The sequence below is a fragment of the Pan troglodytes genome, chromosome 3, assembly GCF_028858775.2.
Source record: "Pan troglodytes isolate AG18354 chromosome 3, NHGRI_mPanTro3-v2.0_pri, whole genome shotgun sequence".
Lineage (NCBI taxonomy): Eukaryota > Metazoa > Chordata > Mammalia > Primates > Hominidae > Pan > Pan troglodytes.
In genome coordinates, this window is record NC_072401.2 from 160625273 (window position 1) to 160642068 (window position 16796).

Sequence of the window (16796 nt, forward strand, 5' to 3'; positions counted from 1 at the left end):
GGAGAATAGTGGGTACCAAACACTGTGATTGCTTCTGGCTTTGACAGAAAATTCATGGTAATTAAAAATGTCCTTCCTAAGAGAGTTAAAGGTAGCAGGGATGATAGTCACAGTTTCTGTTTTTTGTTAGAATCGGGCAACACTTTATTCTATAAAATAGAATGAATGTTTTCAGTATTCACAATTCTTAACAGTTGGCTCCACGCTGACCTCAGAGCCCCCTGCTGTGCCAAGTGGTAGACTTTGATTACTGGATGGGGAATGGGGCTTGGGCATCTAACAGCTAACCTCAAGGATTCCATCACTTACCGAGGCAATTGAAACCCTAAAGAGCAAGGTATAATGTCCCAGGAAGCCTTTTGATTTGACTTATTGAATTGGACCAACTTTATAAAGTTGCTGATGGGATGTTCTTTGACCTACAAAACATTAATTTCATGTAGTCCAATGTAATACATAGGTTCAGTATAAGTTCAAAACTGACATAAATAACAATTAGACTAAGGAGTCCTGATACCAGTGATAGATTATTGAGATGTACTTAAATAGCCATTTTTGCTTTAATTATTTATGATCTTGAAGTACTTACAATGTATATAAATGCTTATCGATAAGTGTTAACAAAATTCTATTTGATTTCTTTATTAGGAAAAAAATTGTATGTAGCTGCAGCCTTTCCTTGACTCTCAGGGCTGCCGGTTGATCAGACTGCTTCCAGCTCCTTTCCTCAGTGCTCTGCGTGGCATGATGCATTGACTAGCATGAGCACCAGCAGACAGATTAGGCATGGGGTCAGAATCCCTGGTCATTGCCAGTATCCAAGTCATGAGCCTAGACTAGAAGATAGGAATCCTGGGTTCTAACTCCAGCATTGTTACTAAGAACCTTTCTGTTCCCAAGGAAAGTTGAGGCAGAACTGTGCCTCAGTTTCCACATTTGCAGTACATCCTGTGTACCTTCTCTGGTGACATGGAGATAAAGTACTGATGAAGTACTGGGACACACACTTAAATTTTTGAAAACATTCTTAAACATCATTTTTTGTAGAATAATTTTTAAATTATAAGTAAGATACTACGTGACCTGATTTATTCCACGTTGCATGGTTGATGCAAGACTACAGAATGAAACTCAGTTGATTTAGAATTCAGTGGAGGGTTATAGTGAAGCAAGTAAGTTCTCCACTCTATTATAGCTATGGAAGTTTTTCAGAAATTTCAGCAGGTGGCACTCTCTCCTACGTTAAAACTGATGAGAGCATTGGCTATTGTTTATAGGGTGGAGATGTTGATGAGAAACTGTATTGGGTTCAGTGTTTATTATAATTTGATTATTAAAGGTCAAGCTGGCCTAAAGATGAGTGGACTGATACAGTCATTTTACTTTTGAAAAAGAAGGGAAATGTAAGATGACAGACAAAGTGGAAAGGATTGCAAGCAAGCCTTATTGTAATATAAACTCAGAAGAATTTCCTATACAGAACAGAAATCAACTACTGTAGTGCAAGAAAACAAGGCTTTAGTACCAGTACCTTGGTAAAGAAGAGAGAACATTGTATGAAATTGTGTGAAGTTCTAAGGAAACCTCAAGAATTTTCTCTGATGATTAGAATCTGGGAATTTCCCAGGGAAAGCAATTGATGGTTTATTGTAATGTGTAGCATTTATAACAGCACCATGTGCCATCAGTAACACATCTGGAGTGAAAACCTTTTACTGATTTACCAACCATACCTACATCTCCAGGATCTTGCTTGAAGTTAAGGGAAATAGTAACACATAATGAGGTTAGAATAAGATGTCTATCTCCTTTCCTTTAAAAATAAAATAGCCATGTGCAGTGGCTCACGGCTGTAATCCCAGCACTTTGGGACACTGAGGTGGAAGGATCACTTGAGCCCAGGAGTTCAAGACCAGCTTGGACAATGTAGGGAGACTCCATCTCTACCCAAAAAAAAAAAAAAAAAAAAAGTGTATCCGGGCATGGTGGCATGTGCCTGTAGTCCCAGCTACTTGGGAGGCTAGGTGGGAGGATCGCTTGAGCCTGGGAAATTGAGGCTGCAATGAGCCATGATCACACCACTGCACCCCAGCGTGGGTGACAGAGTGAGACCCTGTCCCCCCAAAATTAATTAATTAATTTAATAGCTTTCCTGACCATAACACTTTTGGCATATGTATGTTTAATAATAAAATCTAGGTTTATTTGAAATCACACAAGCTATGAGTAGAGCCCTAAGTAAATAAGTTGAAGACCAGGGGGCAGAAGGCTAATTCTCATATTCTGCCCAGCATGAGTAATTGTTATGTTGTAATTTATAGTAAAGAAAATGGAGGAAGCAGTTCCTTTCCATATTTGGCAGAGATAGGAGACTAGATGATGGAGTTAGAAAGAGAAAATGTATCGCCAGTCTAGGGCTCTCATTTGCAATGTTAGGTCCTTTGTGTTGGTGTTTTTGTAGGAAAAAACTATTTTATTTGTACCCTTGCTGTTAGTAGCTATTTGGTAGCTACACTGGCTTTTCACAGTAGTTAAGTAAGAGACATGGTTAGGCCATTTTTGTGAGGCTTACCCCACAAGACAAATTAAATATATATTTAGAAGTTTTGGGCTTCGTGGCTGTCATCATAGAAGCCGAGTCTCTCAAAAGAATCAGGTTTTTTGAAAATTTTACTGTAGCAGAAGAGAGGTAGGTGTTTCTGCTTGGAGGATTTTCAGAGAGCTTAATCATATGGCTTAATCTGAGCATTTAGAAGAGTTACTTGATCTAGTAGTTTTAACAGCCCTGGGAAAGTAATCCTGGAAGTACCAGTACATGTTCAAATGTGTTACTCTTGTTCAATAGAATACCACATAGTATCATTCCTCTTTTGATGTCTTATCTATTGGTATCTGACTATGTTTTGGATAAACAGATATTTCACATTCCTTCCTAAATATCATCAATTTGACATAAAACGATTCAAAGGAAAAGGACAAGAGTAACAACGGGAAATTTAAATTACTTGTAGCTTTCATTTGAGCTTCTTTCCATGTTAGGATAATACCGTGTGGCAGGCAAGCTGATGTTCTCATCTTCATGCCAGGGAATTATAGAAGAGAATGAACTAAAGGCAGAGATACTCTTAGTTATGACTGAATGTTCTGGGTGTCAACCCCAGTCATTACAGTTGACCTTCATTGTGACTCACTGATGCATGGCAACTTTTCAAACTTATATTTCCCTCCAGGTCAACTGATGAGACATTCAGCTTGGCTGAAGAAACCTGTAGCTCTAATCCAGCTATGGTTAGGAGGAAGAAAATTGCCATAAGCATCATCTTTTCCCTATGTGAGAAAGAAGAAGCACAAAGGAATTTCCAGGACTTCTTCTTTTCTCATTTTCCCCTGTTTGAATCTCACATGAACAGGCTGAAGAGTGCAATTGAAAAGGTAATAAGGATGTAATCCAAAGTCAAATAGAGAAGTGATTGTGGGGCTTTGAAGATGGCAGAATTTCTTTGCCGATGTATCAGATGTCTTTCCTAAGGAAGTTAAATCACCCGTAGCAGTGATAAATTTTAGGCATGTTGATGTTAGTTACCAGATACTGGGTTACCTTAGGGAAGGAAATGACTGCTTTTTCGTGACTGAAGGCATTATTACCTTGAGTGTTGTTAATTGATTACATAATTTTTTTCTTAATACAGCCCAGTAGATAAGTTATAAAATTTCTTCTCAGTAATTTGACTTGCTTTCTCTTCAATAAAGGCTATGATCTCCTGTAGGAAAATAGCAGAATCAAGTCTCCGAGTCCAGTTTTATGTCAGCCGTTTGATGGAAGCTCTGGGAGAATTCAGGTAAAATGGCAAAGTTTGGCAAATCCAACAGTAGATGTTTATGAGCCGCCATGGATAAAGATAAACTGTGACTTGGAAGAATTGGGGGCCTGGCAGTTATTCCTCACTTTTGTGGTTCCGCCCTTCAAGATGGAAACAGAACAAATGAAGCAAAAAATTTAAATAATTTACCGTTGAGTAATCCTCATATTGCTCAACCGACAGTCCCTGATAGGATTGTTTTTAACAGGATGAATGGGGAAAACTAATGTTCAGGTATCTCTCACCAGTCTATTCATTATCTTATGTCAGCCTCACAAAAGCCCTAAGCACTACTAACCCCATTTTACAGATGTGGAAACTTGAGTTCAGGGATGCTTATTCAAAGCACAGATGGAGAGGTTATGCATGTCAGGAAGACATACATTCCAGTTTGCCAGGACAGTCCTAGTTTATACCAAATGTCCTCTGGAAACTGGTGTCTAGAGTCCTTGCTCCTAGTATCTGTGTGGAAAGGTAAATTGTGTTGGGTAGCAGGTGGGATCCTCTCTGATCATGCTGAGTTGGGATTGTTGCACCATTTAGAGCCACTTTCTTAATAGGGAATGGAATCCCACTCCAAAGCAGTCATGAGCGAATGAGTCAAACTGTTATTCCATAGAGGAAGGATAAAAAAAAAATTTATAATCCTTTGAATGTTAGAACACTTTTATGATGCTTAAAGTATATGCTGATGAACTCAGTAATGCTACCTGGAGCAAAATTGCAAGCCTTTTTTTTACTGTGGATTATGTGTTAAAGTACTCAAGTAACATGTTACTTATTATCTGGTGATTGCTAAGACTTAAGTCATATATTTGAGAATGACATAAAGTTGTGCTCTTTGATGGCAGTCTGATGATTAGTAAACCTTCCATAGTTTTTGGGAAAGCACTGGAGATTTGCCTGTTGCTCTGCTGTGGTCAGACTGGACACTCACTGGCTTGCGCTTGAGAATCTGGGTCCCACTTTTTTTTTTTTTTTTAGACTGAGTCTCACTCTTCACCAGGCTGGAGTGCAGTGGTGCGATCTCGGCTCGCTGCAACCTTCACCTCCTGGGTTCAAGCGATTCTCCTGCCTCAGCCTCCCGAGTAGCTGGGTTTACAGGCGCCCGCCACCACGCCCAGCTAATTTTTGTATTTTTAGTAGAGACGGGGTTTCACCATATTGGCCAGAATGTTCTCTATCTCTTGACCTTGTAATCCACCACCTTGGCCTCCCAAAGTGCTGGGATTACAGGTATGAGCCACCACGCCCGGCTGAGAATCTGGGTCCTACTTTAATGGGGTGTCTATTTTTCAAAGGTCAAGAAGCTGAAAGTGAGGCTTTCTAGTTCTGTACTTTCACTTTCTGTAGAGTCTCTGTAGTAGCAACTCAACTTAGCCGTTGTCCCACAGAAGCAGCCATAGACAATAAATAAGTAAATAAATGAGCACGGCTGTGACCCAGTAAAACTTTTTATTTACAAAAAAAGGTGGCAGTCAGATTTGGCCCGTGGGCCATAGTATGCAACCCCTGTTATGTGTGGAGCTTGAATCTTTTAAGGACTACATAGATTCAAGTTGTTTTCTCCTTTATTCTTTTACACCAAGATTATCCAAAATAGTATTTCTGACACTTTTGTGTTTCCCTCTCTTTCTGTTCTATAGAGGAACTATCTGGAACTTATATTCTGTTCCAAGGATAGCTGAACCTGTATGGCTTACTATGATGTCCGGCACTTTGGAAAAAAACCAGCTCTGCCAGCGCTTTCTCAAGGAGTTTACACTTCTGATAGAACAGATCAATAAAAACCAGTAAGCTTCCACTCTCTGGAGACTTGTATGCAAATCTCATGGCCAATGTGTGTACTGCATAGGATGTGCCTCTTTCTGTATTGACTAAGTTGGTTGTATCTTTTTCCATTTCTCCAAGGTTTTTTGCTGCCTTACTGACTGCAGTGTTAACCTACCACCTGGCCTGGGTCCCAACTGTCATGCCTGTGGATCACCCTCCCATCAAAGCCTTCTCAGAGAAACGTACCTCCCAGTCAGTGAACATGCTGGCCAAAACACATCCATATAATCCTCTTTGGGCACAGCTGGGTTAGTACCTAACTTGACTATTCAGAGAATATATGGGATGGAATAGGAAAAAAATGCTAGAATTTGTAGTTTATACCGGCTCTCTCACCCAGTAATTCATAGGTTGTCTTTGGGCAGATGAGGAATAGGAAGTTGGTCCCTGGATTCTAATTGTACGGCCACCACCTTCCTCTCTTTTTTCCCCTACTGGCAGCTTTGTGCTACACTCTTAAAGCAGTATAAGCCAACTGTGTTCTCCCATTCCACAGTGGCTGTTCACCCTAGAGCAGGATTTCTTAACCTCAGCACTGTTGACCAGGTAATTCTTTGTTGGTTGAGTTGTTGTGGGGTGTGGGAAGAGCTCTCTTACACATTAATGGATATTGAGTGGCATCCTTGGCCTCCATTTACTAGATGCCAGTAGAACTGCCCCTCTCACCTCCCGCCCAAAGTTGTAACAATCAAAAATATCCACAGAAAAGCACCTCATCCTGGAAAGCAGCATGCTATAATGACAATAATGAAAGCTGACACTATGAGCCAAGCACTGGTTTTACACATAGTCATTAGATTCTCATCCCTACCCTTATTACTCTCAGCCTCATTTTGTAACAATACAGATGTTGTCTTGTCCTTGTGCTCTTGGTCGTGAGATGTATAAACGAATACAAGCCCCCTCATGGTTAGGGGGTAAAAGGCGTGTCTAAATCAATTAAAGAATTTGTGGATATTTAAATGGACTTAAGGAAGGGGAGATATGGAGAGAGGCTAGTTAACAAATACAAAATTACAACTGGATAGGAGGAATAAGTTCTAGTGTTCTTTAGCACTGGATTACGATAGTTAAGAATAGCTTATTTTCAGAGAAAGCTAGAAGAGAGGTTTCAAATGTTCCCAACACAAAGAAATGATTAAAGTTTGGGGTGATGGATATGCTAATTGCCCTGATTTGATCATTACTCAGAACATGCCTAACTCATTCTTGGTCATACAGGAAGTTTTTCCTGGGGAAGACAGAACATGGTTGTTTTTGTTATGGAATAATAATAGTCTTGAAAAAAACGTAGTCTCATTAAGTGGAGAAGGAAAGGGGGCTGGATATTAAGGAAACATTGTATTCCATGCTGCTGGGTCACCCATTTTAAAACAATGCTAATTAAGTAGTGTGCATTTAGTTAGATAAATGTATTCATAATTAGGTGTGCTTCTTATTTGAAACATAACTGAGAGCCATTAATTCCCTATGTTCAGCATAACAACGAAGAGTTTTTTCCTGTGGGTTCACAATCCTCATCTTTCAGGGGAGATCATGTATTGTTGAAAGTCTTCAGTCCTCCCTTCCCCCAAACAATCCATCAGGGGTCTGGCTATTGACAAGAGGAGTGTGAGGAGGGGACGAGGATGAGGCCCTGGTCGGCGAAGGCCTGTGATAGCTTTGTAAAGCCAAGTGTAAGTGATGGCCGAGTTTCCATTATTACAAAGAAGTCGGGGGCCTTCAATAATTTGACAGGTAGAAGCACTTGCTTCACATTTTATTGTTTTCATTCAGTATTTAGCAAGTCACAGTAAACATGAAAATAGAAACTGCTGGGAATACACAATGATGGAGATATAATTTCAATCCAGGTTCCTAAGTATAGAGAAGACTATCTGGAATCATTCCAAAGACTCCTCTGAGAGCTTACCAGGACAGGTGCCACTGTGCGTTCCCCCTCCATGGCTGCTCAGCACTACCAGGGAAGAGGGAGGGAAGCTGGATGCCACTTTCACGGGTTTGCTGCTCAGGAGCTCGGTGATCCTTGCTTCTGCCCAGCCACTTCCCTGTGTACAATGTGATCGCCGCCCATTAGTGGGCTGCGGAAGCAATTTAGTGGGTTTAATTAAAAAGCATTTAATTGGTATAATAGAATAGAAAATATCAGTGATTTACATGTAGATTTTGTAAAATGTCTGTTTCAAAAGATGCATTGAGGTTGCAGTATAAAATGTATTTCTTTCTTGGCATAGGTATACAAAGTTTGAATGCCACTGTCTACACCACTGACTGAAGTAGTTCCATATAGGTCTCTTTTTGACCTAATGATCTTAAGGGTTTGTGGAAATGAAAAGGAGCTTTTCTACCCAAAAGAGATTTGGACCACTGATTTAATATAAGTTAAAATGTGTGAAATTTTTTTCTCAAAAGTTTATATTGTATTTTTCAAAACACAGTGGAATTAGACTACAAATCAATTTTTTTTTAATTCTCACTTTCTCAGAAATCAAACCATGTATTTTTGTTGTTGTTGTTGTTTTTGAGACAGAGTCTCGCTCTGTCACCCAGGCTGGAGTTCAGTGGTACAATCAAGGTTCACCACAGCCCCAACCACCCAGGCTCAAGTGATCCTTCCACCTCAGCCTCCCTGGTGGCTGGGACTACAAATGTGCGTCACCATGCCCAGCTAATTTTTGTAAAGGCAGAGTTTTGCCATGTTTTGCAGGCTGGTCGCTGGTCTTGAACTGGGCTCAAGCGATCCAACTGCCTCTGCCTCCCAAAATGCTGGGATTACAGGTGTCAGCCACCATACCCAGCTGACAACCACATTTAAATAACCCACAAGCCAAACAAATTGCACAAAAGAAATTAGAAAACATTTGAAATAATGATAATAAAGATGCAATAAGTTAAACTGTGTAGGGTATAAGGAAACACTGTTGAAAGGGGAATTCTACAACATAGACATTATTAGAATGTGATCAGGAATAAGTGTGCCTTTAAGATACTAAACTCTCTTCTCGTCTCCTTATTTTTGTTCTCTCTCAGCTTCTCCTGGTTTATTTTTGTTTCTGTCTATATAGTCCCCTACCTCTCTAACCCCCTTTCTTTCACCATGCTTCCTTTACAGGGCTTCTAAATTCTCTCAGCTTCTCCGCCTCATTCTTTCCTCCCCTCTTTCTAGTTTCCAACTTTTCACTATTGTTCCCCTCCACAGTTCTTTCCTTTCTTCTCCCTCTTCCTCCCTCTTTGTTTTCTTTATCTCTACATGTTTTACCCTCCTGGCTGTTATCTTCTCTCCTTCTCCATCCTCTTTTGGCTTCACCCCAGTTCTCTATCAATTTGCACCTCTCTAACATCCCATCTTTTTTCTTTCTGCTTTCCCTTCTCTCTATTCTTCCCTCTTTCTTCCTAAGTTTCTTCTGTCTGTTCCTCTGCTCTCTCCGTCTCTCCCTCCCTGAGTCTCCACTCTGTGTCCCCATTTGCCACCATTCCTTTCTGTGTCCTCCTTTCCTGTGACCTCTCCTCCTACTTTGTCCAGCACCTTTCCTGCTTCCATGCACTCTGTCTTCGGCCTATTTCACTTGGAAGGACTCTTGACTCCTTCACTTTTTCTTCTGCTTTTTCCCCATTTGCCTCTCTTTTAAATTTTTATTTTTAATTGAGGTAAAAAGCATATAACAACATTTATTATCTTAACCATTTCTAAGTGTACAGTTCAGTCTTGTTAAGTACATTCACATTGTTGTGCAATTTCTACATTTTAAAAAATTATATTCATGAAAACAAATCTACTCTAAAAATTAGCTTCAATTATCCAAGACTCAAGAAAAATTGAACTTCCAGTAAATATTTAATATTATGGGTCTACTGTTTTAAAAATGCTTTATTTTATGAAGTTTGGCTATAATGTAATAGCACTGGTTCCACTCACATTGCACTCATTATTTTATATAGTTTAAATGATTATAAATTATATTTTTAATAACCTTCCTTGTTTTACCATTTCCATTTATTCCTCAGTTATTAAAATATACAATACTCAAATGCATTGCTAAAAAATAATATTCTAAGTGGTCTTTCCTCTGTAGTTTGTTATACCAGATTTTGGATAAGTAATGCTTCTTCTTTATTAATATTGAAACTGATTTAACAAAAAATATTTCATGAATTCCTGAAATGACTGTTGATATCCTGCGGCAATAGGCAGATGTAATCAAAGTGTTAACAGTAATGAGCTCTTAGAAAGGTTTTCTCAAACAAAAGTCCTAGCTTCAGCCTACAATTCTGAGTTACTCTCTTGAATTCTAGGCTGATTTCTCAGTCACTTGCAAACGCCTCTCAGTTAAAGCTCTATCAGCCTATAATCTAGTCATTTTATAGAGAGGATTGTTTATTATTATTTATGTCTTGCCATTTGAATGTTCTTAGGAACCGTACACAAGGGAATACTCGCAGAAGGAGGTATTTCTTAATGGGTCCCAGGGGGAGGTACTTTCCGATGGTTCTCATAACTTTTTTCCCATACTCATCTATTTTAATTAGTTTTATCTAGTATATGCCCTTATAACTGCTTTCCCTCCTCTCTAGATGCATTCCTCAGAGGGTTTCTAACTTCCTACATTCTGATTTGTACTGATTACCATGTATCAGTTCTCCTTTATTTAGTATCTTTTCAGCTTTTGATTTGTTCCAATATTCTGGTTATTCTTTTTTTTTTTTTTTTGAGACAGAGTCTTGCTCTGTCACCCAGGCTGGAGTGCAGTGGCATGATCTCGGCTCACTGCAACCTCTGCCTCCCGGGCTCAAGCGATTCTCCTGCCTCAGCCTCCCAAGTAGCTAGGTTACAGGTGTCTGCCACCACGCCTGGCTAATTTTTGTATTTTGGGTAGAGACGGGGTTTCACCCTGTTGGCCAGGCTGGTCTCGAACTCCTGACCTCAAGTGATCCGCCCACCTCGGCCTCCCAAAGTGCTGGAATTACAGGTGTGAGCCACCGTGCCCAGCCCTCTGATTATTCTTTAATGGGTTTCTAACTCCAGTTTGGTTATACAAAGATACAATGAGATACATCTTTTTTTATGAGATGGAGTTTTGCTCTTATAGCCCAGGCTGGAGTGCAGTGGCAACACCTTGGCTCTCTGCAATCTCTGCCTCCCAGGTTCAAGTTATTCTCCTGCCTCAGCCTTCCTAGTAGCTGGGATTACAGGTGCCCGCCACCACACCTGGCTAATTTTTTGTATTTTTGGCAGAGACGGGGTTTCAGCACGTTGGCCAGGCTGGTCTCAAACTCCTGACCTCAGGTGATCCACCTGACTCAGCCTCCCAAAGGGCTGGGATTACAGGCATGAGCCACCGCACCCAGCTGAGATACATCTTTAGGGTCTTAACACAGTGCCTGTCCAGTTAGTAAACATAGGTTCTTTATTATAATTGTCCATCTTCTTATCAAATGTGTAACATTATAAAATGTAACAATCAAATTATCAAATGCAGTAGTTTTAATAGTTAGGCACTGAAGTTCTTTTGATGAAAAGCTTATTGCTGGGTGGTTGGATGACACATTTGCCCTTATTGTCTCCTCCTTAAGCTGACTGTAGAGCTCACAGTACATTAGTCAGTTTTTAATCAACTTGTCAGGATATAACTAATGGGACATATTTTTTTCCAGTTGAATTTTCTTTTCTGTTTTTTTCTGAGACAGAGTCTCATGCTGTTGCCCAGGCTGGAGTGCAGTGGTGCCATCTCGGCTCACTGCAACCTCTGGCTTCCAGGTTCAAGCAATTCTCCTGCCTCAACCTCTCGAGTAGCTGGAACTACAGGTGCACACCACCACGCTCGCCTAATTTTTGTATTTTGGGTAGAGACGGGGTTTTGCCATGTTGGCCAGGCCGCTTTCAAACTCTTGACCTCAGGTGATTGCCTGCCTCAGCCTCCCAAAGTGCTGATATTACAGGCATAAGCCACTGCGCCTGGCCCAGTTGAATTTTCAAGCGAAATGAAATAAAACCTTCACACTCATTCATGACTAAGTGATTTTCTTCTTGTTAATCAAGCTGATTCTTCTTGGTGTGTGTATGCGTATTAAGATAATTCTGTGTAGACCACCTTATTAAGTATTTTGAATTAATTCACTGCACTTTTGTTGAGAAATTCCTAAATTTGGATTTTATCCCAAGGCCCAATGTCCTGGGATTCTTCCAACAAATTCTTATTATTCTAGTTTCCAAGATATAGTATTAGATCTGGTCACATATTCAGAGCTCTGGCTTTAGCCTTCTTTGGGCCATCTCATTGGCTGATCCACTGAGCTGCAGGGAAGACCCAGCAGGCACTGGGAGGGGCTGTGGGCACAGCAGCACGACTCCCACATACCAGGGGTGGTGGGCCGCAGCCTGTGTCCAGACTGACTCGCTTACAGTGGCAAAACTAAAACGTGGTCCTTACTAGAAAGTAGAAATCATGAGTCTGAAGCAGGGACTCCAGATTGGGAATATAAGTTATCTGTTTTGCTCTTGTAAAGACGGATATATCTGTGATATGCTGCCTTGTAAAGACGGATATATCTGTGACATCTGAGACCACTGCCTTTGTGTCCACCTTTGCTCTCTAGGTGATCTTTACGGAGCCATAGGCTCTCCAGTGAGACTGACTCGCACCGTAGTGGTAGGGAAGCAGAAGGACTTAGTCCAGCGAATACTTTATGTCCTGACCTACTTTCTCCGTTGCTCTGAGCTACAAGAGAACCAGCTGACCTGGAGTGGCAATCATGGTGAAGGTGACCAAGTTTTAAATGGGAGCAAGATCATAACAGCCTTGGAGAAAGGAGAGGTGGAGGAGTCTGAGTATGTGGTCATTACGGTGAGGAACGAGCCCGCTCTTGTACCCCCCATCCTACCACCAACAGCAGCAGAGAGACACAACCCCTGGCCGGCAGGGTTTCCTGAGAGCCCAGAGGGCACTGACAGTAGAGACCTGGGTCTTAAACCTGACAAAGAAGCTAACAGGAGGCCAGAGCAGGGTTCTGAGGCTTGCAGCACAGGGTGCCAGGGGCCAGCATCAGACGCTTCCTGGAAACCTCAGAATGCATTTTGTGGGGATGAGAAAAATAAAGAGGCACCGCAAGATGGCTCTTCAAGACTTCCCAGCTGTGAAGTTTTGGGGGCAGGAATGAAGATGGACCAGCAAGCTGTCTGTGAGCTGTTGAAAGTGGAGATGCCTACAAGACTGCCAGACCGGTCAGTGGCCTGGCCTTGCCCTGACAGACATCTCCGGGAGAAACCTTCCTTAGAAAAGGTCACTTTCCAGATTGGAAGCTTTGCATCTCCAGAGTCTGACTTTGAAAGCCGCATGAAAAAAATGGAGGAACGGGTGAAGGCCTGTGGCCCCTCCTTGGAGGCCAGGGAGGCTGCTGATGTGGCTCAGGACCCGCAGGTTTCTAGGAGCCCTTTCAAACCTGGCTTTCAGGAGAATGTTTGCTGTCCTCAGAATCGGCCTTCAGAGGGGGATGAAGGCGAGTCTGACAAGGGTTTTGCAGAGGACAGAGGCAGCAGAAACGACACGGCAGCAGATACTGCTGGGCAGCTCAGCCACGCTGCTGACTTGGGCACAGCCTCCCACGGTACAGCAGGAACGGGAGGGAGGAGGCTGGAAGCCGCTAGAGGTTTGTATGTGAAGGCTGCGGAAGGACCTGTGCTGGAGCCTGTTGCCCCCAGGTGTGTCCAGCGGGGCCCTGGCCTTGTGGCTGGTGCGAATATCCCCTGTGGGGATGACAACAAGAAGGCCAACTTCAGGACTGAAGGAGACATTCCCCGAAATGAAAGCTCAGATAGCGCCCTGGGAGACAGTGACGACGAAGCTTGCGCTTCAGCCATGCTAGATCTGGGTCACGGTGGTGACAGGACTGGAGGGTCCTTGGAAGTGGAGCTGCCTCTGCCAAGGTAACTCCAGCAGGCTGGGAAGTAGAGGGAACTGGGTTCAAATCCCACTTTCCTGGCCTGACACCTGTGATGTTGTTAGCTACTACTATTGTCTGCTTTACACACAGTATCTTTTTTTCCACAAAGTACTAGAAGTATTATTAATTCTATACAAATGGTTTCCCACCTGTCCTTCTTCCAAAGATGGTCACTGGCTTAGCACCACTGAGCTCACTGGGACAGGTGGCCAGTGGTTGTCTTTGCAGCTATCGTGACCCTTTGGGGAAGCCTAAGGGATGTGGTGGAGATGGGGGAGGGAATAGGGAGTTTAATTTTCTGTCAACTGCAGAGAAGGTCCGTGGCTGGCAGCAGATGCCTTGCTTCAGAGGTGGTGGATTACACTCGCCGTGTGGCCTCTCTCCTGCCGATCAGAGCAGCGTGAGGTGGTTGGGAAACAACACCTCTTTCTTAACACTCCATCAGGTTGATTATTTGGTCTGTGATGACTGAAAGCAGTAATTAGAAATTTCTTCTGTTCTTCCACACTGTCGTGGGCACTACTCTGTGCAGATATGTCAGATTCCTAAAGCCAGGCTTTTGGCAAGAGCCCTTCCTGAAACATTTTCTTTGGTCAGTATTTTGACACAGACTGCCTGGTGGATGTCCAATATGAGGTACAAAAACAAACTCATAACTAGCCATGGATATAGTTTTTTTTTTCTTCCAGCCTTCCACTTTAAAAAACTCCCTTTTCTCCCACCTGTGATCCACTTACTTGAGGGTTGGTGACATGGACCACCCTGAATCTATTTTATTTACCTGTATCATTGGAGTGCTTGCACCAATTATAATGAAAGAAAAAAGTACATTTTTAGCTGTGCATTTTAATGGGCCACATGTTGTTTTAGGTCTCAGAGCATCAGCACCCAGAATGTAAGGAACTTTGGCCGCTCACTTCTGGCAGGCTACTGCCCCACATACATGCCTGATCTTGTGCTTCATGGGACCGGCAGTGATGAGAAGCTGAAGCAGTGCCTGGTGGCCGACCTTGTCCACACAGTCCATGTAAGTGATCCCAGTGTGGAGCCTCTGCCTGCTGACAGTGTGTCAGTCAAGGTCTTGGCTGAGAACAGGTGTTTAGACTGAAGAGAGACTAGTTAAGGGGTTGTTTATGGAGATGTGGGCAGGGTTATGGGAACCAGCTAGGGCTAGTGAGGCACCTGGGGCCTAGCAGCAGCTGGAAGCTAGAAAGCACACCTGGGCCTGACAGAGTAAGGGGAGGGTGCGTGACATCAGAGCCCTGGAGAGCCTGAGCAAGAACGAGGGGTGGCCTGGCTGCAGGAGCAGTGAGGAGGGGGTGACTTCCTGCCATCCCTCCTCCCATTCTCTGGTCTCTTTCTGGTGCCTCTCATTGGCTGAGCCCGGCTGAAAGCCAGAGAGCGGGGGCACAGCTGATGCAGACACACAGCCTTGTGGTGCATAGAGGTGAGCCTCCTGGGGCCCAGAACAGGACACAGAAGGGCAAGGAGCTGCTCTGGGGGTGGTGGGTTAGCAGATAGGCTGGGCAAATGGAATAAACAGCACAGATGGTGACAATTATATGCCGTCACGGTAAGGACCGAAGAAGTGTCACATGTGGTTTGTTTTTTATCTGATGCTTAAACAAGTTCCTATAAGTAATTTATTTTAACTGATTTGTCATTAAGTTCACTGTGATGGCTGCATGAGGATGACTGTATAAAGATTAACAAGTCTCACTGAAAAATTGCCTCGTGGCTGCTATTAAGTGCTTTTCTGCTATCTGCAGTGCAACAGGAACTAAGCAGTTAAGGAAACTGTCAATCTGATGGGCCTGTTTTTAACTGAGCTGTTATTGGGCAGATGTGCAAAAATAGACGTTTTGTATTAGAAACATTTGGTATCTTGTGCAATAGGGAAAGTCCTCACCGCATTAAGAAAATCAGAATTTGGCCTGTTACCTACCTCCTTGGCCAACAAGTATTTTTTTTTTTGAGGTGGAACAAAAGGCATTGCATATTATCTTTGGCCTTGAGCATCTCCTCTGTGAAGACTAAACATCAGACACAGGCTAAACAGGCTAAGTATATTTATGTGAAGTGGGAAAAAAACTCAGTAGTGAAGCAGATGTCATCATAACCTCCCTCAATGGGGAGGGCTAAGAGATGAGGATAGGGCCATCCGAAGCTGGGGAAAGCCAGCCCAGTGTACATGTGTGTGGCCAAACATTCCTAACCCCACCCCTGCTTTGCGGTCACATGCCACCCCTCACCAGGATACTCCTGGGATGAAACTATGAAGTTGCTTTTGTCCCTATAATATCATAATTATTTAATAGCATAATTTCTCTTTATAGTTATGAACACCATATAGTCGTTTATCATTTCATGAGTCCTTGCATCAATGACCCCTGTAAGAACAATGCCCTCATTGTATAATGCTATCTAAGTTGTCCAAAACGATGTCTGATGCTTTGGCAATTTCACAGGCTGTATTTATGTGTGTTTAGTAACTGCCTATAACATTAAGGCACCTTTTGTGTCCGCTCCTGTTGTTTATATTCACACATGCCAAACTGTGAGTTGTTTTTTTTTTTCTGCTCTGCTATCATTTTGATTTCTAACAATATTGGTGTTGGTTATTGGACCTTCCAGCTGGGGACTTTGTTTGAATGCCCTGGATTTACTCACTGACCACTCTGGAAATGCAATCTATTGATTGATAACCCTCCTTGAACTTATCTGTAAAACCATTCATGAAATATTTTGTTTCCATAGGCTGGCAAGTTCTCATTTTTGTGTGTTAGATTTTCATGGTGACCCTCTGGCTCTATAATTCTTTTATTTGAAAAAACACAACCATGTTTACTCTGTCATTACTCTTCAAGCTTTTTCATATTTCATTTTCCCTTCCTTTTAGAAGGAGTGTTTTCACCCTGTAGCATTTCTCATTTCTTTATGCAATCACCCTGAGAGATCGAAAGTTATTAAGTATAATAACCTATATTGTGTCAAATTGTGGGTACATCCAAAGTGCAGCCATGCGTGGGTGTTAATAGGAAATTCCAAAGGGTTCATAAAAATATCTTCAGAAGTTTAATACATTCAGAATATATCCAATTAGCATTAGTGGATTTCTAATTTCACTTGACACATTCATCATAATGAATTTTGCTTTTGAAGTAG

General features: G+C 42.2%; 1 protein-coding gene across 8 annotated transcripts in view; it reads left to right on the forward strand.

The window, feature by feature from the left end:
- Positions 1–16796, forward strand: part of FNIP2 (folliculin interacting protein 2) — a 137551-nt gene that overhangs the window by 88646 nt on the left and 32109 nt on the right. For all 8 annotated transcript variants that reach the window (XM_001146477.6, XM_009448478.4, XM_063809975.1 and 5 more), the window contains 6 exons: positions 3231–3432; positions 3751–3839; positions 5507–5653; positions 5772–5941; positions 12288–13614; positions 14502–14658. In XM_001146477.6, coding sequence (XP_001146477.2) covers positions 3231–3432; positions 3751–3839; positions 5507–5653; positions 5772–5941; positions 12288–13614; positions 14502–14658 — 2092 coding nt within the window. The remainder of the gene's footprint in view (positions 1–3230; positions 3433–3750; positions 3840–5506; positions 5654–5771; positions 5942–12287; positions 13615–14501; positions 14659–16796) is intronic.